We start from the raw sequence: 22838 nt of genomic DNA on the forward strand, positions 1-22838 counted from the left end.
AACATAAACACATATACACCGTTTATTATTGTAAAAACCGGGAATATATATTGTTGTTAAATTGTTTTGTTGTTTTTTCTTTTTCGAAAAAGGTTAAAGGTTAAACTTATTGTTTAAATTTCGATTAGGATTTAAATTATACGTCATAAATATACGTATTATAAACAGGAAGTAAAAATTGCGTGGTGTGTTTTCATCACGTGGAAATTAATATACGCTAAGAGTTTCCTGGGTTGGAAACCGCCTACAGTACTTTACTAGACAAATTTCTTACAGTTAAACTTCGACCCTAAGTTCGAAGAGTTACCCTTTTCTTACAGTTAAACTTTGACCCTAAGTTCTAAGAGTTACCCTTTTCTTACAGTTAAACTTTGACCCTAAGTTCAAAGAGTTACCCAGATTCTAACGTAATTTTTCGTAACTTTAAATTTGCTCAAACAATAATAACAAAAATTCCGAAACGAAAAGAACTCACGAGTATAAAAGGTTCCTCTTTTAAGAGTTCCTGATCTTCTAAGTCGGGATTTTCCATCCATTTTCCTGATTTAAAAGTAAAACCAACCGAGTTCCTGACGTTTGGCGAGCTGCAAACCACTAAACTCCTCTACACGGAGGCTGTAAGTGTAAGCGGAACTCGCGTTTAATACAAGTTTTCACTTTTCAGCTTCAGCGTCTTTATAATCCTACACACCGAGACTAAGTTTCTTAAATATCAATCTCCTATTACCGCAAATCCGAATCCGGATAAAATTACGCCAATTTCGCGTTATATAATCCGGCCCTGGGATTTAAAGATAGATATAACCGCTCCATAGATAATCTCCTTGAATATTAACTTCTCGTTAAAGTAGAATAGACTAAAAAAGATTTTATCGCGGTGATTTAAAATATCTTTGAGATCGCAATTAGAGCAAACGGAGAAAATCGTGAGGTGAAACGCGATTATCACGATTATCGCCTACTGAAGATCACGGTGGTTCACTTATATATTTCCATTATTCACGAAATATTTTCTCACGAGTCAATTCCGCGTCAAAAAAAAAAACAAAATCACGAGCAGCGCGCGCGAGAACTTCAGTTTTGCGGGAAAAGCTTTTATCGTCTGCTCTATACGGTTGGCGGAAAAAAAGTACACAGAATTTTTATATTTCGTATAGCGGTTCCGCCGATTCTCCGCTAGCCCGCGCGCGCTTCTCGCTGATTGGCTTAAAAGAGCGCCAACGTCATTCAAGGACGAATCCATTCTCCCGCCAGAATTTTCGAGGATCGAACTTAAGCTTAAAACTACCTTTATATTTTATAGTTTCCGCGACTAGAAACTTTGATTGATAGAGAAGTTAAGAAATAATAGAAGTAAAAAAAAAATACAACTAATAAATTAAACCTATACTATTTTAATAAAATCCTTACGTAACGGTAACATAGGTTTATAAGATATGTTCCTACCATAAGTATGACACTACCAATACAAGTTCGTAATGCTACTGAGAGACTTACAGCTCGTGGTAGTTCTAGCAGAACGACAAGCGAAAATTTAAGTCCTACACCCGGTGGTTAATTAGTTTTGCAGGACTTCCATCTTCTCTTATTTAGTCTGCATTACTAAGCCCAAATTTGACAGTGACAAACTTATGGATGGTACATATCTTATGAACTTTTGCTTATAATAAATGAAAATCATAATAAACCCTGATGGAGCCCGAATACTTTGATTTTAACAAGGTAAAGGTTCTATAATATTCTAATAAAGTTGATATTTCAAAATGTAGGTAAACGTTTTCCAAGAGTACCAAGGCTATAACATACGTAAGCGTATAATATTTTCTACACTGCTGTAACGTTCTAGAATACCGCTGAACCTCGCGTTGCGTTTCCTTTTTTTTATTTTCATTACGTCATATAAATAATAACGTAAAGAGAACGGATATGAGATCGAAATTAATTTCCGTGTTTCGTCCAAAAACAAAAATTCTTTGTTATTTTTTTTTTAATTTTAGGCCTATATAGTGAAAGTATAGGATAGAAATTAATTATTAAAAAAAAAAATTACAAATAATCCTCAAATAATGATAAATAGAGAATATAGAGAAATAATCCGAAACTCAAACAAGAACTAGGCCTAGGCTATAGTTCAATAAATTCAGGTTATTAAAAAAAAATAGCAAACGTTTGTCCATCTTTCAAAATTACAAAAATGAACGAGGAGGCCTTCGTAAATCGATAAAAATAATAAAACAAATTTGAAAAAAAAAAAAACTTTTCCAATAAATCTGCCCGGCTAGATGGTCGTCGTTCGCATTGGGATTCGCTAATAGCAGGGATAGATTTAATTTTAGAAGTAGGAATGGAGAACAGAGTAAGTAATCTGGGCGCGCGTCAAAGTCCCGGGCCCCTTTCCCCGGGACGGAGGGGGGTATGAAAGAAGAGGCGGGTCATAGCGACAGAGGTAAAAAGGGATTACTAAGTACGTACTTTTCGACGTCCCCGTCAGCGACGTCATCAAAACGTGGTTTAAGTGAGCCAATAGGATAATTTAAACGGTTCGTTACGTGTTGGAAGGAGGGGCTTAATATACTGGGTGGTCTATGAGTCGGACTGAAGTAAATACTAACCAACCGTTCTCCATTCCCACTTCTAAAATTAAATCTATCCCTGCTCGCAGTAAAGAAAGAAAGACGTCTGGGAAAATTAACAGCGCGGCAAAAATCTTCGATAGACTATTTCAAATGAAACTCTAAAACTTTTGTAAGCGCTGCAATTTCTATTTGAATATATTCGAGATGTAGAATCCCTTTTACAATGTCAAAGTCGGAATAAGTTTATTTTTAGAAAGTGCCTTTTCAAAAACGGAGGAAGGGGGAGGGGCGTGAAGAATTCGGAAGGAGCGATCGATTTTATTTCGTCCTCATTTCCCAATAAGGACTTTATTATTAAATCAATTCCGAGGTCGCCCGTCACCAAATTTGGCTTAATTTACATACAGACCCAGCGACGTATTCACTGACAAGATACAACCCTTTGCTGCCAAGTTGGGAACTAAATAATTTCCCGCCCAGGCAGAGAATCCCGCTTATAGACTTAAATTCCATTAACCAAGGTAGGCCCGGGAACCGAGAATTTTAATTAAAACTCATTTGAATCCCCAGTTGCAACAGTTCTCTGCATGGTAAATCCGAGGTTAGAAGACTGCGGTGTATTTATTTTAATATTAAAAATAATAGGCCATAAATAGACCTACTGCGCTTAATATATAACTAGGGAATTCATATAATACACCAATATAGGAAAAGGGGAATAACAGGGTTCATACAACTTTTGGGAAAAAAATTCCCTGAGATTTCCAGTTTTTTTCCCATATACTTCCCTGAGTGCTCCAGGTTTTTCCCGTATATGGAGTATCCTATGGGGCAAATGTTAACGAAGGAAAGGGGGGGGGCAAATATGACTATTACATAATCAAAGGACATCCCCTTATCTCTAGTAGAACCAGAGTTATGAGCCTCCAAAGTATAGTGTAATGTTAATCCTATGGAGGGAATGTTCACGAACATTTTTTTTAATTACTCGGCTCCTGTTTGACGCAAATTTCCCTGATTTCCCTGAATTTCACTAAAAATTCTAAATTTCCCTGAGGTTTTTGTCAACTATTTATTTCCCTGATTTCCAGGTTTAATGAACCTTGGAATAAGCCGCGTTGCTATGGCAACGCGAATATCCTAAACCCTATTAATCATTTCATTGTGATTATCTGGTGATGGGAATGAAACGAGTTAAGCCTTGGCTTGGCTTGGGAAAAAGTATCCATTATAATAGACAAAAAAAAAGAAATAAGAGATTACATTAATAAATTTAAGACAAAAGAAAGAGGCTGACCATAATACAAAAGAATATAATAAAAGGTAGAGCGTATAGACTTCGTTAGGCTTAGCGTGGAAGCTTTCAAAGTACCGAATACTGACAAGAATTAATGAGAGAGCCTAATCTTGAAAAGCTTTTAAACGGGAAGGCGGGGAAACGGATATATTTATACCTAAGCCTAAATTGGTTACCAATCTAAGTTTGCCCTACGACTAAAACACTATCCTCGCATCGATAAACCCGTTAGAATAGAGCAAACTTTAACTGAAACTAAATTTCCCGGGTATCACGCGACATGGTTAAAATATTTCACCAGGAAAAAGTACCACGTTAAATGTTCTACACGTGGACCTTCCCCGCCTTTCAGCGTAGTACATTCTCAAGTAAAATTAGGAAAGCAGACATAATGAACATTATTATCGATTTATATGATAAGTAAAACTATTAGGAAGGCGGAAAGGAAGAGGGTGGAGAGTAAGTTGTTTCCATATTGAATATTTTCCAAGAACACGTGGTTTTCCTTACTATACCAATTTCCCGCCAAATTTCCCCTTTTTTCCCGCGTATTTGACTTAGAACGAATTCATTATGAATATTGATTTCGGAAAACCATGGCTGGCCTTTTCAAGAGCGCCGAGACGGAGTTGCCATTTTACCAATACAAAGGTCATTGGCCTCCTCCTCCCTCCTTGTTTTCTGTTTTGTTTTTAATTAAATGACTTGTAAATAATGAGTCACGTGGATGGATATCTTCAAGTTGAAGTTCCGGGTTTTAAAATATATAAGTTAAACTACAATCTCAAACTATAGTCCGAATTAAAAAAAATTATTATAATAATAAACAAGATGGCCCAAGGGCTGGGCCTTAATAGTATCCACATCGTTATCTATTTAATTAGCGCACAAATAAAAAGAAAATAAATATAAAGACCAAAAGACACAAATTCAGAAGTATCGGACCCCAAAAATACAGAAGTATCCGACCCCACAAATAAATAGGCCCCTCTCTCATTCCCGACCCTTTAGAGATATATTAAAAGGAAGAAAACTCGCCATTTATGTCTAGCCCTCATGGTACAGTGGTAAAGTGTCTTACTATCTGCGCGAGCGACCCGGGCTCGAATCCAGGCTGCGACCAAGAAGAATTTTAATTAAAAATAAAATCTCTTACCAAGCTCAGCTCCACCTATGGGTTCATTTTAAACTAAAAACTAACGATAACGAAAAAGAAAACTCCGGCCACAACTACTACCACTACTACTACGGCTCGGGTTAAACTAAGAGCCTCATCGTATACTACGATGTGGCGTAGCTAAAAAAAATCCACTTTTCTCCGAAACAAAAAAAGGGTTAAATGAAGATTTTCCACATCAAATTCCATTGCGTATTGTGATGAAATATAAAGAACTACCGGTTTATCAAAGAAATATGAGAAAAGGACTATCACTCAACTCACCCAAATTTGGGGAAATACAAATTTAACAAAACGAAATAAAAAAAAAATTGATTGAAATCTACCTGACGTTCCTTCTCGATAAATGTACGCGTTGCTTGAATTTGAAAACATTTTCCAAAAGACTGGAAACTCACCTATTAAAAGAGAAAACAAAACAAAATTATTACAACACTGTACGTCTGAAAACGTACTAACTTAATTAATAATTTCCCCCTTTTTTTTAAAAACCGAGAGCGACTCTTCTAAAAAAAAGAAACAAGTTGGGTAACCCCAAAATAAACTTCTCCTAGTCGAGACGAGGGCTATCTACCACCCAATTAAGAGATTTTATTAAATAATTAAATAAATATAATTGATATCAATTATTTTAACCGTTAGTAATTTACCTTAATTATTTTAATCGTTAGTAATTTACCTTAATTATTTTAATCATTAGTAATTTACCTTAATTATTTTAATAATTAGTAATTTACCTTAATTATTTTAATCATTAGTAATTTACCTTAATTATTTTAATCATTAGTAATTCACCTTAATTATTTTAATCGTTAGTAAATTTACCTTAATTATTTTAATCGTTAGTAAGTTACCTTAATTATTTTAATCGTTAGTAAGTTACCTTAATAATTTTAATCGTTAGTAATTTACCTTAATTCTAGTTAACTCGTTTAAAGAATCTTTATTCCTAAAATCATTTTAAACATAGCTATATTGTTTCGCTTCAATTTGTCAACTGCGATTGTGGTGACAGACAGACAGACACACACAGAGACACGTCCAGTGTAATACCTCTCCGTGACGACATCGTCACTCGGAGAGGTAGGTAAAAAATGGAATTAACATAATCGTGAAAAACGGGATATTACATTTAAGATATTAAATGATCGTGTCGAATGGGGACTTTTCTTTTGTCGGTGCTTCTAATTTGCACGATTTCTTAGTCTATTTTAAAAAAAAATTCCAATTTTCAAAGCTTTTAAATTATTCTAGTTTGCCTTGGTATCATTTAACGCGAGAAAAAAAAAACGAAGATTCTCCAAGGACTAACTAATTATTCGGTCGCATTGGGAGAAATCAAGCGCGAAATTACCCGCCTCTTTTTAAGTAAGGCCTTAAGACATGTCCCTAATTGTTATTTGTTTCACTCCCTCTTTATTCTTTCATTTTTCCCCGAAGACAAAAGCAAGTTTATTTTAAAGCGTGCTTTTTGGCGGGAAATTACGAGAGTTCCCGCTCTTTTACTAATCTTGTCACGGAAAAGGCGCCAAAGGTGCGTGTCAGACTCATTAGTGTAATATAATGTAGCTATCTATATCTTCCATTTCCCGCCTGCTTCGTTTCGTCTAGACTATGGAGTAATGGAGTATCACCCACTGATGGTCAAAGGGACGAAATTGCGCAAAATCCAATAGAGAAAACGTGGGGGGGGGATCGTCACGTATTGCCCCCCAGCGGATGTTTTCGATATTTTATTAATTAACCACGGACGGTATATTTCAATTTCACAGTAATCAATTATTAACGCGTTAAAATATAAGTAGGTATTTAAGTAAAATTTGATAATTAGCATAAATTATCAAATATATATATTGTCCCACGTGGTCTTCATCGGGGCTCGAAAAACTTACAGAAGAAACTGGAGCGTTGAATTTGTAAACAAGCGAGTTTAGCTCATTCAGGGATAGATTTAATGTTAAAAGTAGGAATGAAGAACAGAGCAATATCTGGGCGCGCGTCAAAGTCCCGGACCCCCTTCCACGGGACGAGGGGGGGGGGTATGAAAGAAGAGGCGGGGTCATAGCAACAGAGGTAAAAAGGAATTACGGGTAATTTTTGCCGTCCCCGTCAGCAACGTCATCAAAACGTATAGTTTAAGTGAGCCATTAAGATAATTTAAACTTTTCGTTACGTGTTGGAGGGAGGGAGGGGCTCTACTAGGTGTTCTATGAGTCAGACTGAAGTAAATACTAACCGTTCTCCATTCCTACTTCTAAAATTAAATCTATCCCTGGCTCATTTTTAACCGTTTAACAAAAAAGGAACAACTATATTTAAATACTTTTTCATTTAACAAAAAACAAAATAACTTTTTTAAAAATATAAGAGCTCCTCCACTATAGTTAGAGAAGGAAAAACATAGAGCTGGGGAAAGTGAGTGAGAACTACAGATTTAGCTGTCAAAAAAAAAAAAAGGAGGAAACGTAACCGGATATAAATGGGCAGGCGTTGGCGGCGCCTCTTTAAACGCTAAAAGTTAATTCTCCCAAGTTAAGCCTATATTTTATTTTACTTTTTTAAGTTAAAAACGACTACCCTTCCAATCCAGTAGTAGCATGCAACTAATCATTTCTATATAGTCAAGTCTTCCGGGGGATAAAACGAAATGGTTTTTAAGTAATCCGATATTTTTACAAAGATGGACTTGTGTCTTTTACTTTACTTTCCACTTAGTACTTAAGAGACCACCAAGTTTTAAAAGTTAAAGTTTACTTCTGCATGGGTTGCCACTATATTATCAAACTCCAAATTATTCCTTTTTCACTATTTCCCGGAATCAGGTTTTAGGCCAAAAGTAGGCGAGTTTATATAATGTCAGTGTACTATGGCAACAGCACGTTATGTAGAGTGATAAGAGAGAGCATGCAGCGTTGACCTTTGACTCTAAAGCCAAGGATGAATCAACGCTCGCTATGCAGGGTTCATACAACTTTTGGGAAACAAATTTCCCTGAGATTTCCAGGTTTTTCCCGTATATGTAGTATCCTATGGAGCAAATGTTAACGAAGGAGGGGGGGGGCAAATATGACTATTACATAATCAAAGGACATCCCCGTATCTCTAATATAACCAGAGTTATGAGCCTCCAAAGTATAGTGTAATGTTAATCCTATGGAGGGTATGTTTATGAACATTTTGCTTAATTACTCGGCCCCTGTTTGACGCAAATTTCCCTGATTTCCCTGAATTTTACTAAAAATTCTAAATTTCCCTGAGGTTTTTGTCAACTATTTATTTCCCTGATTTCCAGGTTTAATGAACCTTGGAATAAGCCGCGTTGCTATGGCAACGCGAATATCCTAAACCCTATTAATCATTTCATTGTGATTATCTGGTGATGGGAATGAAACGAGTTATTTCCCTGAGGTTTTTGTCAACTATTTATTTCCCTGATTTTTCCAGGTTTGTATGAACCCTGTATATAAATATCGACTAGAGTTCCAGGCACTGTCGCCCCCTACGGATAATAATACGAACTATAAATGCAAAAAAAAAAAAAAATTGCGGGAAAATAAAATACCAAAGCTTGGACTCCTAGGAGCATGTCATATCACTTTTTTTCGCGCCCTTTGTGAAGAAGAAATAAAAAAATCTTTCGAAATGTTTTTTATATCTTTAGTTCAAGGTGGAAAGAAACATTCTCGGATCGAAGCTTTTTAAGCGCTTTACTGAATTTCAAATAATTTAAAAGAGAGGATGAAATAATCTTAAACACTTACCCCAACTAAAAAAAAAACAAAAAAACCTCCTAAACCAGGGATAAATTTAATATTAGAAGTAGGAATAGATTGAACGGTTAGTATTTACTTCAGTCCGACTCATAGACCACCCAGTATAGAGCGTACTCTCCCTCCAACGCGTAACGAAAAGTTTAAATTATCTTATTGGCTCACTTAAACTACGTTTTGATGACGTTGCTGACGGAGACGGAGAAATTAAAAATACGTAATTCCATTTTTACCTCTGTCGCTATGACCCTCCCGCCCCTTCTTTCATACCCCCCCCAGTCCCGTAGAAAGGGGGTCCGGGACTTTGACGCGCGCCCAGATTACTCTGTTCTCCATTCCTGCTTCTAAAATTAAATCTATCCCTGGTACTACTTAAAGAAAACATTGTAAATTAACCCTGAATCAATAACTTTGCATTCAAATCCCAATTTTTACATTGACGGGCGGATAGACCTAACAAGCTATCATTAATGTTACCTTCCCTTTAAAATTTAAAACCATTTCCGTTTATTTTTTTATAAGATTTCTTTGACGATGGCGGGAGATGGACCGGTGATGTTTGGCGGGAAATAATACTAATAAAAAAGGCGCCAAAAATTGTATGGTGTGGCGCTCAGCAGCAGCAGGAGGAGCGGCTGTCATTTGGCAGCTCGGGAAAGAGAAACGGATGATGTCACAGCGGGGGAATCTTCATCCCATGATTTTTTTACACTGTTAAAGAATTTAAAAATCTAACGAGCAAGAGAGAGAGAGAGAGATTTTTTACTCCCCCTCAAAGCGAGGAAAACGATGTATAAAGTGTATTTTGGTTTTTTTTTAAAAAAGATTTTGTTAAATTTTATCTTCTAGAGATCGTTAAGAAAACTCGAGGAGAAGATATAGTTTTTTTTTAACCGGCACTTTTCCGGAACGTTAACATCGCAGTTTAAACTAAAACCATTAGAAAAACAAGTGTAGGATTTGATTCCCTTTGAGGTAAACAAAAACTTTAACCAAAAAGCGATATCTAGCGTCTACTCGCTCGTAGCAGGGATAGATTTAATTTTAGAAGTAGGAATGGAGAACAGAGTAGTCTGGGCGCGCGTCAAAGTCCCGGACCCCCTTCCACGGGACGGAGGGGGGGGATATGAAAGAAGAGACGGACGGGTCATAGCGACAGAGGTAAAAAAGAATTAAGTATTTTTCGCCGTCCCCGTCAGCAACGTCATCGAAACGTAGTTTAAGTGAGCCAATAAGATAATTTAAAACTTTTCGTTACGTGTTGGAGGGAGGTGCTCTATACTGGGTGGTCTATGAGCCGGACTGAAGTAAATACTAACCGTTCTCCATTCCTACTTCTAAAATTAAATCTTTCCCTGGACTAAGCAATTAAATCCACCTACTACATAAGAGTTAAACTATGTTTTACAAAAAAAATTTACATAAATTCCTAAAAAAAAAAGAAAAAAAAAAGTAAAAATAAAACCCGGATCTTAAATTAAAAAAAAAGAAAAAATAGAAAAACAAAATGGGAATTTCTTATCCATCTTTCAAAGTTTCATGCAAAATTACTAAAAAAGATACATTAAAATAAAAAGTTATTAACCTTCAAATAAGTCGGTTCGCATTAATAAAAAGAAACGTAATCCATAAAGAAAATTAATTCAAATTTCATCCTTGAATTGAATTAATTGATTATTACATCCGACCCTCATCGAAGTAATTATTAATTTAAAAAAAAAGGGCTGATTTGCTTAAGGTGCATGCACGACGGCGGGCGCAGGAAATCAGTTTAATGGGGAAACTAAGTCGTATATCGATGATGAGAGGCGCCAGATAAACCCCCTAGAGCGATATACTGCATGGTGGTGTAACGACGTAGTATCAACGCTTACGAGTTGACATAGAGAAGGGAAATAGCAGTCGAGAGCAATGAGTATAAGAATGTAGGCCTACAATGTGGAAACTATAAAGTGATAAAAACGCTTATTCCAGAGAGGCCGCCGCAATTCAACAGAGAGAGGTGTCGGAAACTATCTCGCTGTATCCCAGGGCCTACGAGTAAAATCATAAGTTCATAAGACAGGGTTGCCACGGAATTTTCAGAACCAAATTCCTGACTTTTCCAGGTTTTCCCTGACCTTTTTAGGCCGAAAGTATTTTACAGCACGTTTTTATGTGCTTATAATTAAATAAACTCGATCTAGGGTTGGTACTGGTAATTGGGAACACTTTATACAAATCTTTGAATAACTTCGGTGGCGCTAACGTTAGACACCTGAAACATTCAGGACATGAAATTTGATTCTTTAGACACAATTCGCTATGATTTCAGCTTTTTAACTCTTTTAAATTTCGCACAATATCCTATTTCCAAAACCCTTTAGAGGAACCCAAATGTGAACAATCGCTGGTAAATGTAAACACCCTGACCCTAAATAGTGAACGCGGGACCCAAATGGGAACACCAATGCTAATCAAATGGGAGGAATAAAAAAGGCCCTTGGAAAAAAGCTACCAATACGTAGGGCCTAAATTCATGCACCCGGATTAAAGTTTACGCAGATTTGATAAGTGATAATAGGATAATATAATTAAAAACAATACCTGAGTCAAAATGCTCAATAATTTGTTGAGAAGTCACATTTTATTCAGTCCCTAGCATAACAGCTGACTCGCGATCCCGTTTCCCGCCCAATAATTAGTGGTAGCTACGGCCCTCTTACGGCTAAATTGAAAACTTTACTAAAGGCGCGAAATTTGAGTCTTTTTTTGGGTCAATGATGTATTTTAAAGTTAATATTATCCGAAAGTAGCTTGTTTACACCACTGTTACGTTTAATCTTTTAGTAAAATAGCTTAAAAAGGATTCGAATTAACCTTGAAACGTCGTGTTCACATTTGCAATTTTTACTTGGTTTTTTCCAACTCTATTTTTGAATCGAATTCCGAACCGAAACCAGAGATTTTAATATCAATTTTATAGCGAAAAACGTGATCTATCTAATGGTTAAAGGTTTGTTATCGTGGGATTATTGTAACTCTCGCTAAAGCTTATTCCCCGATGGTATTGTATTAAGAAACACCTAAAATTGGCATCAACTTAAGTTGATCAGTCCGAGTTTGTGCGTATATTGGTCCGTATCTTTCATCCGCGTATCCCTACAATATTCTAACCATTTTTATCGTAATCCTCGATATTCAATCTACAAATTGAGCCTTTTAAAAAGGAATTTGAGCTGCCCAAAAATTAGTTACAAAATTTTAAAGAAAAAGTGTTCCCATTTAGAATCGTTCCCAATTACCAGTACCAACCCTACATTAAGTTTTCCAATGTATCTGTTGCACCAAAATGAATAAGAAACATTTTAACCATAAATATAAGTCTAAGGGATTTTTAAAGGCATTTACTTTATAAAAACAATTCTAAACATTTTTAAGGATTGCTCTAGAGTTTTCTGTGTTAGGGAAAGAGGACGAGAAGAAACTTTCATTACTCTTTCAATAAAGACATCCCCAGAAATCTTACCCATTAAAATCAAATTCCCTGACTTTGTTGAAATTTTAAAATTCCCTGACTTTTCCTTGACCTTTTCGGCCCATTTTTGAATTCCCTGACTTTTCCAGATTTTCCCTGACCCGTGGCAACCCTGTTATAAGATATGTTCCTACCATAAGTATGACACTTCCTATACTTCGTAATGCTACTGAGAGACTTACAGCTAGTTCTAGCAGAACGACAAGCGAGAATTGAAGTCCTACACTCGGTGGTTAATTTTGCAGGACTTCCATCTAGGTCCTATTTAGTCTGCATTACTAAGCCCAAATTTGACAACACCTCACCAGGGGTATGTCGCTTTACCCTGAATCTATGACGTCACTTCAATCACTTCATGAACAAGCTCTCAGTATAGCGCCCCCCTCCCTTTTTGAAAATGGTCTATTCAGCCCTGGATTGTCCAGAAACCGCTAAAGTAATCAGTAAAGTATCCATCCTCTCGGTATGTTTAATTTGAGGCGTTAAAAGCGTCAAATTTAAGCCCGCTGGCACCGAACGAACACGCATGATGCTGGAGGACCAAGTTAAATATACGTTAAAAGCATTGGAGGCTCCTGAACGCACCCCACACTGTTCTTTAAATGTCCTAGTCAAAAAAGGAAATGGGAGTAATATTTCAGCTGGATCAAAGTTATATCACCGAGCCGTCTCCTCCCCCTTCTCTTCAGCTGTTTTCATTATATTATCGCTTACTACGACGCAAAGGGTGCTTGGCAAAAATTAGGGACTTGTGTCGACCGTGATATCATATAGGGGATGACATTAAAACGTCTTTTTTATCTTTTTTATGTCATGGTATCTATTTAATTTCATTCGCGATAGGGAGACAGAAAAAAAAAGAGTAACGAAAATGTATGGGTGCAGATGTTTTGTACACCCAGTTTGTCAAGTCTATAAAAGATATAATTTTCAGTTCCCCAGACAGTGCTGTGGTGGGTAAGGAAAGCGGTTAAGTTCGAATCCGTATCTTAGTATCAGAGGGCTTGATAAGGGGCATGCCAACCAAGGGGGTGAAGGCCCTAGCTCAAACTTTCTACACAATGCATGGGAAAAGTAGAAAATATTGAGTTGTCTCTGGGCTTGACCAATGAGTAACTATAAATCCAAACCCATCATGGGTTACCACAGAATTTTCAGAACCAAGTTCCAGGTTTTCCCTGACCTTTCTAGGCCGAAAACGTAAATGTTTACAGCACGTTTTAAGCGCTTATAATTAAATAAACTCTCTACATAAAGTTTTTCAATGTATTTGTTGCACCAAAATGAATAAGAAACATTTTAACTATAAATAACACTCTAAGAGATTTTTTTAGAGTGCATTTACTTTATAAAAACAATTCTAGACAGCATTTTTAAGGGTCGCCCTAGAGTTTTCTGTGTTAAGAGAGGATGAGGAGAAACTTTCATTACTCTTTCAATAAAGATTTATCCACAGAAATTTTACCCACTAAAATCAAATTCCCTGACTTGCTGAAACTTTTGAAATTCCCTGACTTTTCGGCCCATTTTTAAATTCCCTGAGTTTTCCAGGATTTCCAGGTACTGTGGCAACTCTGAATGAGTAACTTTAAATCCAAACCCATGGATGGAATTAAGAGACGTATTTTCTCGACTAATAGGCAAAATTAGGCCATTTCTCCATTTAAATAATGGTTGACCCATGGCGTGTTTTGAGTCTCGTGAGAGGGGGCTATCTTCTGTAATGCTTGGGTATTTTCATTTTGAAAAGATTAGGCCTAGGTAATTCACGAATTCGCCATGCAGCATGGGAGAAACGGCGGCGTTGCTAGGCAACGGAAGGTGATGGTTAGTCAGTCCGAATCGGAAAATGCTCGGGCTTAACTCGGGCGATTTACGAGAAAAGGCGGAGAGATCGGTCGTAAACAACCAAGGCTATTATAATAATAATATTCGCCCAAGCTTTGGACTATATAGTCTCTTAACAAGCGGGTGGCGCTGTGTCCACTGGTAAACGACCCTCCTGTAAGGGTCGGTAAAGACGAAAAATTGCGGAGACGGAAAGAAACATATTCAAAGAGAGTGAGAGAGAGAAGAGAGAGAGGAGAGAGAGGGATTTGCTCTCCTGATTTCCAATCTCCAGTCGCTTATTTCCCAAGTGACGAGGCTAAGTTGGGAAACCTACATACGAGTGCAACGCGTGGGGAAATACATATTTTACTCACTCAGCCTCTATCATCCCTCTCTCTTCACGGACTCCCGCCTATTCTCCGGATAGTAGCACCCTCCAACGGGATTTGTAGCAACTACAGTACAGTTAAGATAAGTCTGAGTGGGCATAATTTACAATGGAAAACGCTATAGGGAGCTAACAGTCCTGACCCTGAAACGTCACACCCCTCTATCTCTTACTGGAGTTTCATCCCCCCTAACGGCTGGAAACAGTATTCTACGCGCAAAAATGCCAACCAGAGAGGGGCTGTGTGACGTCAGACTATCTCTTCTCCCTAGCCAATTGTTAGCTCCCTATAGGGAAAGATGGGACAAACAATTTTCCAGATCATTAAAAGGTGCTGGTAAAATAAATGCGGGTAAATATTGGAGTGTTAATTAATCTAGCCTATTTTTTAGTTGTTTAATTAATGATAATAATAATAGCTTTATTGCTGGATTGGTGCATTTATACCGTAGGCCTATATTCCCGTGATTAAAATATTTACAAAATAATTCCCAAAATTTATGAATATATACAATAATAATAATTAAAAAAAAAGAATTTGGTATCAAACATTTTCTTGAAGACACGACGGACAACAGTGACACGCCATCGAGATTGGATACGTCTTATTTTGCCATTTTATATCACGCGAGTCCATCAGTTTTCATTCGTCAAAAAGATGAATATCAACTAACCCTTGTTCCTCTATGCACGAAATCTGTTCTAAAAAGGTTGGAACTTCCTTTTCCTTACATATCGAAACGCGTCTTGAAGCCGCGAGTGAAAAATCATCTCTCCTGAGCCGTTACTATGGCAACCGGACCGGAGTTATTTCCGTATAAAGGGATCATTTTGTTTTCATACCGGAGTATGCGTGCATGGAGAGAACTTGAAGCACTCCTCCACGCTAAGCCTAATATTGTCTCAAGGTTTATATTCGCAATCATAGAGCTCTGTAGTAATATCCAATATTACCATGTTGGGGGAAGGGGGAGGAAGGGTTTATATTTAGACTAGATAGAACTGGACCAATCCATCTTTCAAATTCGTGTTTCTAGGTTAAAAATAAATAGGAGATAAATAAATAAAAAATAGCGAAAAGATTTCTTGATATTTATGACCTTTTCGAGAGAGTTCGGCGCTGGGATCAGAAAAAAAAGGAATAAAGAACATTTTTCATTTGGGATTTACTTTTTTCGGGGTTAGAGTGAAAATTCAGGGTTCATACAACTTTTGGAAAACAAATTTCCCTGAGATTTCCAGGTTTTTACCCAATATGGAGTATCCAATGGAGCAAATGTTAACCAAGGAGGGGGGAGGCAAATATGACTATTACATAATCAAAGGTCATCCCCGTATCTCTAGTAGAAAAACAGTTATGAGCCTCCAAAGTTTAGTGTAATGTTAATCCTATGGAGGGTATGTTTATGAACATTTTGCTTAATTTCTCGGCCCTTGTTTGACGCAAATTTCCCTGATTTCCCTGAATTTTACTAAAAATTCTTAATTTCCCTGAATTTTACTAAAAATTCTTAATTTCCCTGAATTTTACTAAAAATTCTAAATCTCCCTGAATTTTACTAAAAATTCTAAATTTCCCTGAATTTTACTAAAAATTCTAAATTTCCCTGAATTTTACTAAAAATTCTAAATTTCCCTGAATTTTACTAAAAATTCTAAATTTCCCTGAATTTTACTAAAAATTCTAAATTTCCCTGAATTTTACTAAAAATTCTAAATTTCCCTGAATTTTACTAAAAATTCTAAATTTCCCTGAATTTTACTAAAAATTCTAAATTTCCCTGAATTTTACTAAAAATTCTAAATTTCCCTGAGGTTTATGTCAACTATTTATTTCCCTGATTTTTCCAGGTTTGTATGAACCCTGGCACTGAAACGTACGAACTATTTAACGCGGAAGGATATCTAAGGCGGTAACGGGTTTCCTTGGAAATACGATGTAAAGTTACCATGAAATAAATAAAAATAATATCGAAGAGGGAGTTTGAAAAAACTCCCATAAAAATTGAGGGGGCGATAAGAAGTAAGCTGCATAAAAATAGCATCGCAGAACTGGATATATTTTCAAGTTGTTTTTATTCATTTTGATGGAATACGTAAAAAACTACTTTATAATATGAAAGACCTTGAAAAAAATCCCAATTTAACTTTTATATCCTATTGTAAGAAAAAACTGAAGAAAGATTGTCATAAATTTTAAGAGTTATTTTAAGACTTATTGACGTTTTTCTTACGACAGAAACTTTGAAGGAGTTAATTTTGGTTTTTCTCCCCTTTAAGTGGATTTTCCACGCGTACATTGGTGAATTAGGAGAAGCGGTCATACAGGGGCAGAATTTATTATCTTTAAAATATATAGAAATCTTTCAAGAATAAAATTAAAAGTTTATTTTAAAATAATAAATTTAATAGCGAATCAAATTTATTCCCGAGTAAACAATTTAAAAAAAGTTTCGAGTTTGTTCTTAATTCTTAATAATAAAATTTCGCTGAAAGTTTGAAAATATTATTTTAAAATGGGGCCAGACCTAAAAAGTGGGGCAAGACCCCAGAGAGCGATAGTTTAACATGTTATAAAAGTGGGACTACTCTATTTATAAAATGGCCCCAAACTTATCTCTTTAATTACGTCTCTCTATACAGTATAAAACAAATTAAAAAACGCAAACTAGCTTAGAAACATTTGACTTTCCCAAAATAAAATAAATTCATCCGTAGACTGCATTCGCCACGATTCGCCATGGAATGACAAATAGTTTTAACCCAAATAAACAAGTAGGGGAAGGTGGGGGGGGGTGTCCGACTGCCAGTTATTTCTTGACACGGTGACCTTTAAAAGGAATTAACCCTAAAAGCCAAGGCTTATAATTAACGCCACCATCACCTTATAATTAAGAGAAACACTGACAGCCAAGTAATAGATGCTGAAACGTTCCAGAGACCAATCCCCCAATTCTTTCCCTCCCCCCGGGGGGCTGGGGGAAAGAGAGAAGGGGGTAAAGAAAGAAAGAAAAATAAATTAATTTAGATGGCACTAACGAGACTGGTGGTCCCCACATTTCACCAATTTCCATCATCGCTATAGGACAAATGAAAACATTTTTGGAAAGAAAGTTATAACTTAAAGTAGGTGAACTCGAGGTCTACAGCACCTTCAAAACTTGTTTTAGTAAATAAGTACCAATGCTTGGTTGGTTTTTACTTCAATTGTTGAACTTCACTGTACAGGATTACAACGAGAAGATGAGAAAAAGTGAGAGAAGATAAAAACGCGTTGCTAGGCAACGGAGAAAAACAAAGTGAAAAACTCAAAATAGATGGAATATCATTAAGCTTAAACCTAATTAGGACTAAAAACGCAGCTGGAAGAGAGAGGAGAGCGTGAAGGAGGTTTGTTACTCAGTGAAGCGCCGCGTGTTAAAGAGCTATCGGCCAAGAAACCAATTATGCTAAACACAAAAGACTATAGCCCTTCCCTTTATACAAGTCCCAGAATTCCTCGCCAACAATTATTCCTAACCCTAAAATACTCTGGGAGACCTTTCCTCCGCGGCAAACTTAAAATGGGACCACACGAGTTCGTAACAGAGTCTAAGGCAATCACCAGCGCATTTTAACTTCATTATCCCCGCCTTTAACTTTGGTAAATTCTCGCGATTAAAATTAATTGACCCGGTCCAAAAACGGGAGAGGAATAGAAATAAACCGCGTGGAAGGAATTCGGAGAAACAACCGAAAGGGGGTTCTGTCCGCTGGAGTAGAAAAATGTCAATTACAGCTGGCACTGAATTATCTTTACTCCTATCTTTAACCTCCTATACTTATCTCATAGACAGGTAAGAATGACTCATAGGAAAGATAGAGAGGGAGAGAAGGAGAAACGTTTGAAATCATTATCATCATCAAAACCGTTAGGCCTACAAATTTATTTCGAATGGAATGAAGTAGGCCTAATTTATTTTTACATCAAATTAATGAGGCGAATTACGAAGATAAAAAAAGGGGGTTTCAACTAAAATTTGCGAACCCTAATTTCTCGAAATTGACGCCCTGGGACTTTATTTATCATTCGTCTCGGCTAATTTAGTAATTTGCGAAGAAATTTCGCATTTCCTGACATTAAACTTGCACTTTTAGTACGCGTAAAAAAGAGAGAGAGAGAACCTCCATCTAGTCCTAAATGGAGTGCGTTTTACACTTAAAGTTTGTGTTATTAAGGGATAATGAAATTTAAATTACTAACATTAAAAAAAAAAAAACTTTAAACCCAAATGAGCTCCAAAGCACGCAGATTTCAGCCTCCCTTTAGTCTCAAATAACAATAATAAAAAAAACTAGGTGAATTTGCATAAATAAGAACGTTAGGGGAGGAATCTCGCTAAGCCTTTGCAAAAATGCATTGCAAAGTTTCTTTTAAAAAGAGGAGAAAATACTAGTAAAACAGAGCTATAGACTTACATGAATTATCAGGGTTGTTTTTGGGTTTTAGAGTTGAAATTCTGGGGTCATCGCGCGCCGTTAAAAAAGGATGACCTTAATCTAACGGGGATTGAATTATACTGCGCTAATGCATTTGTCGCTTACTTGGTGTATTTGCCAGTGAGTACTTAAGAGATAAGACGCCGACAAGAAGTGATATCTAGTTTATTAGGGAGAAGGTATAAATTCGCGCCACATTTCCAGCTTTATCTCCAGTCCAAATGTACGTAGGCCCGGAGTTAATCCCGCCGCCTCTAAATTACAACCAGCATCTCATTGGTTCTTGAAAACTCACGTCAGCGTGGCGACGCGAATGACGAAAATTAGTAATTACAGTCATATTTTCCGAGTGAGGAGAGGCGAAATAGCCCGGGGCCTCCTTTTACGTCCCCCCGTGTATTTTGAAATGGGGACTGGGACTATGGCGTGCGAATATTTAGGCATCTTAAACCTTCCCCCTAGTAAACTAGATATCACTTCTTGACGCCGATTTCTGTCTCAGAGAGGAGAAAAAAAAATAAATCCGTTGCCCACCTTTGCTATATCATGATTACGCAAATCAATTAGTATAATACGCGAGAGCTACAGTCAACAACCAAGGATAAGATATCGTGCATGGTCTGATTAAAACGTTCCTGGTTCGGCTAAGGGGACCGGGGGGGGATGGTTTTGTCAAGTGTCTTTGAATAAATTAACCTTTGAATAAATAAGCCGTTAGGAATATTAGTAAGGGGTGTGTCTCTAACCGTCGTAATTATCCTCCGCTATTATATAAAGTCGCTATTTACGTTAAAAACAATTCGTCGCGTTAACAGGGTTCTATTGAAAATCCCTGACCAAATTTTACCAATATCCCTGACTTCAACACGCCTGGACAATTTTTAGCGTTGGTTTCATATATTTAACGAAATCCCTGACTTATACCAGACAATTTAGGAAAATAATTTGAATCCCTGACTTATCCAGGTTGCGTACGAACCCTGTTTAAATGGGTTCTAATTCTCAAAAGCGAGAAAACAGCCGGAGTCAAATATATGTGAGTAACAAGAGACGTTAAGTATGTTTCGCCAACGCGATGCAACCGCCAATACACACTCTTGGTGGGGGATGACTTAGAAAATCTTCTATTTTTAGGCTAAAAATTGGCGTAAAACGTTCACTTAGAAACCCAGGCTGTTTTCCCTTAAAACTCGGCAAAGATGTTCGGGATTTGTTAAAAGTTAAATACACTAAGAAAATAAAAACTGTACCAAAATAAAAATATAAATTTGAACTTGAGAAAACATATTCTAGTACAGCAGCTCCAAATTTGTTTACATTCCCAAAATTCTAGCGAAACATTTTATTAATTCAGTTAAATGCCAAAAGTAAATAAATAAATAAAAAAACTCCGCCTGACGATCTTCCGCCAAGAAGTGATATCTAGTTTACTAGGGAGAAGGTCTAAGATGCCTAAGTATTCGCGCGGGCCAAAATACAAGGGGGGGGGACGTAAAAGGAGGCCGGGCTATTTCGCCTCTCCTCAGTCGGAAAATGTGACTGTAATTTTCGTCATTCGCGTCGCCGCGCTGACGTGAGTTTTCAAGAACCAATGAGATACTGGTTGTAATTTAGAGGCGGGGGGGGGATTAACTCCGGACCTACGTAACGTTTGGACTGGAGATAAAGCTAGAAATGTGGCGCGAATTTCCACCTTCTCCCTAACAAACTAGACATCACTTCTCGCTTCCGCTTTATGCCATTTTTTCTACACTATATTAAATTGTTTCAAAGTTCACTAGAATTAACTCCCATTGGTTCTCCCATAGCTTAAGGAATTTTTAAATAAGTTAGTAGGTAGGCGGTTAGGGGTTAAAATGTTAATATATCTCCTAGAAAATTATAACCTTCGGATTCATCCTTCTTCTTCTGAACTTGAAACCCACTCTTTGAAATTCCCCCGAAGATCATTTACGGAATACCAATTGCGAGGGCGGACGAGAGAAGATACTCTTCTTATTAAGGACCTTTCTTTATATAAATATTCTAAGAAAGCCATTCTACCGGGACACGAGGGTACATTTCAAATTAAGGTATGTAAATCCCACGTATCTCTTTATAAAATAGACTTCCTAATTCTAAAGACTTTTTTTTCTTTTCTAAAGAAATACTGGCTGGAGAAGAATAATAAATAGTAAAATTATATTTAACTTCTTTTAATAAAGTAATTATTTTAATAAATAGACTAAGTAAGAATGCTAGATACGTGGGTTGCGAAACTGTAATGACAAACTTCCCCTTTTGACTGTATCAAGTTCTACGGTGAAATAACAAGGGATGCCACTAGTCTATAAGATACTTATAAATGCGTTTTAAAAATTCCGACCCAGAGAGAGAGAGATTGAGAAAGAGAGGAGTTGAAGTAAGTTTAGATGACCTTCTCCTATAGGGACTCCTAGACATTGGGTGCCCCTATATTTCTCCTCGTTGAATATAATAGCGACCGTGCTGAGTTCGGGAGGCCCCTTCAAATAAATAATAAAAAAAAAATCCTGATGTCGAATAGAGGGGAAATCCGACCGACCAACTATTGTTGGAATGAAATTCAATAAAACGTTGGATATGCGTAGCATCCAATGGAAGAAGAGGGAGAAATCTATCCTTATAGCATCTCTCTCACCAGGGTTCATACAACCTTTGGAAAACAAATTTCCCTAAGATTTCCAGGTTTTTCCCCATATACTTCCCTGAGTTTTCCAGGTTTTTCCCGTATATGGAGTATCTTATGGAGCAAATGTTAACGAAGGAGTGGGCGGCAAATAGGACTATTACATAATCAAAGGACATCCCCGTATCTCTAATATAACCAGATCTAGTTATGAGCCTCCAAAGTATAGTGTAATGTTAATCCTATGGAGGGTATGTTCATGAACAATTTGCTTAATTACTCGGCGCCTGTTTGACGAAAAGTTCCCTGATTTCCCTGAATTTTACTAAAAATTCTAAATTTCCCTGAGGTTTTTGTCAACTATTTATTTCCCTGATTTTTCCAGGTTTGTATGAACCCTGTCTCACTCTCTAGGAGGACTTCTTCATTCCTTCCACGCTAAGCCTAACTCCCTACTCCCTCCCCCCTTTCCTCGAGCGAACCTCTCGCGCGCGAATAATACGTAATTGAAAATAAGGCCAATATTTCGCGCCATTTTTTTTTTTTTTTAGTTTTGTTAAAAAAAAGTAAAAGTCGTGCGGTTGTAGCCTATACAGTAACGAATCGGGAGCGTGGGAAAAATCGTCCAAGCGAGCAAGATTGGAAGAGGATATTTTTTCTTTTTTGGTATTTTCTTTCTAGTTTATTGTTACGTAAAAAAACTGATTGAAAAGATACGTGTCTAGGGGGTTGGCGACGATGAATATGGTTCAAGTTCGAAGCTTAAAAAAAATATGACTTAGAATGTGATAACAGATATGATTTTAAAGGGAGAGTGAAATCATGTTGTACAGGGCTCTCAACCAAAATATCAAAAATAAATAGGGGAAAAAGGGACTTTTCACGATAAAAATAGGGACATAAATTTTAAAAGTGGGAACCAAAAAAGGGACCACTGGTAAAACTAAATGATATCTTTATTATGTGAAAATGGCACACTTCTTCTGGTCCAAAACCAGTTAATTAATTAATAGCTTGGACTATAACCAGGGATAAGACTGTAAAGTAACACAAATCCAAAGAATAAATAGGAATTTAAGTACCGCGTTAACAGTTATTTTTGTTATCTCTCCTTGCCTGACTACAAAATAAATATTTTTTCTGAGGTTTATGAAAAT

At 36.7% G+C, this 22838-nt stretch overlaps 1 protein-coding gene across 1 annotated transcript in view; it reads right to left on the reverse strand.

Annotated features, from left to right (window-relative positions):
- Nucleotides 1-22838, reverse strand: part of LOC149588512 (SLIT-ROBO Rho GTPase-activating protein 1-like) — an 82422-nt gene that overhangs the window by 50790 nt on the left and 8794 nt on the right. The window contains exon 2 of the mRNA XM_089862444.1: nucleotides 5377-5448. Coding sequence (XP_089718570.1) covers nucleotides 5377-5448 — 72 coding nt within the window. The remainder of the gene's footprint in view (nucleotides 1-5376; nucleotides 5449-22838) is intronic.

This window comes from Phalangium opilio, unplaced genomic scaffold (genome assembly GCF_054372755.1).
Source record: "Phalangium opilio isolate 3A_F unplaced genomic scaffold, DU_Popi_V2 ptg000540l_1, whole genome shotgun sequence".
In the NCBI taxonomy this organism is placed as follows: domain Eukaryota; kingdom Metazoa; phylum Arthropoda; class Arachnida; order Opiliones; family Phalangiidae; genus Phalangium; species Phalangium opilio.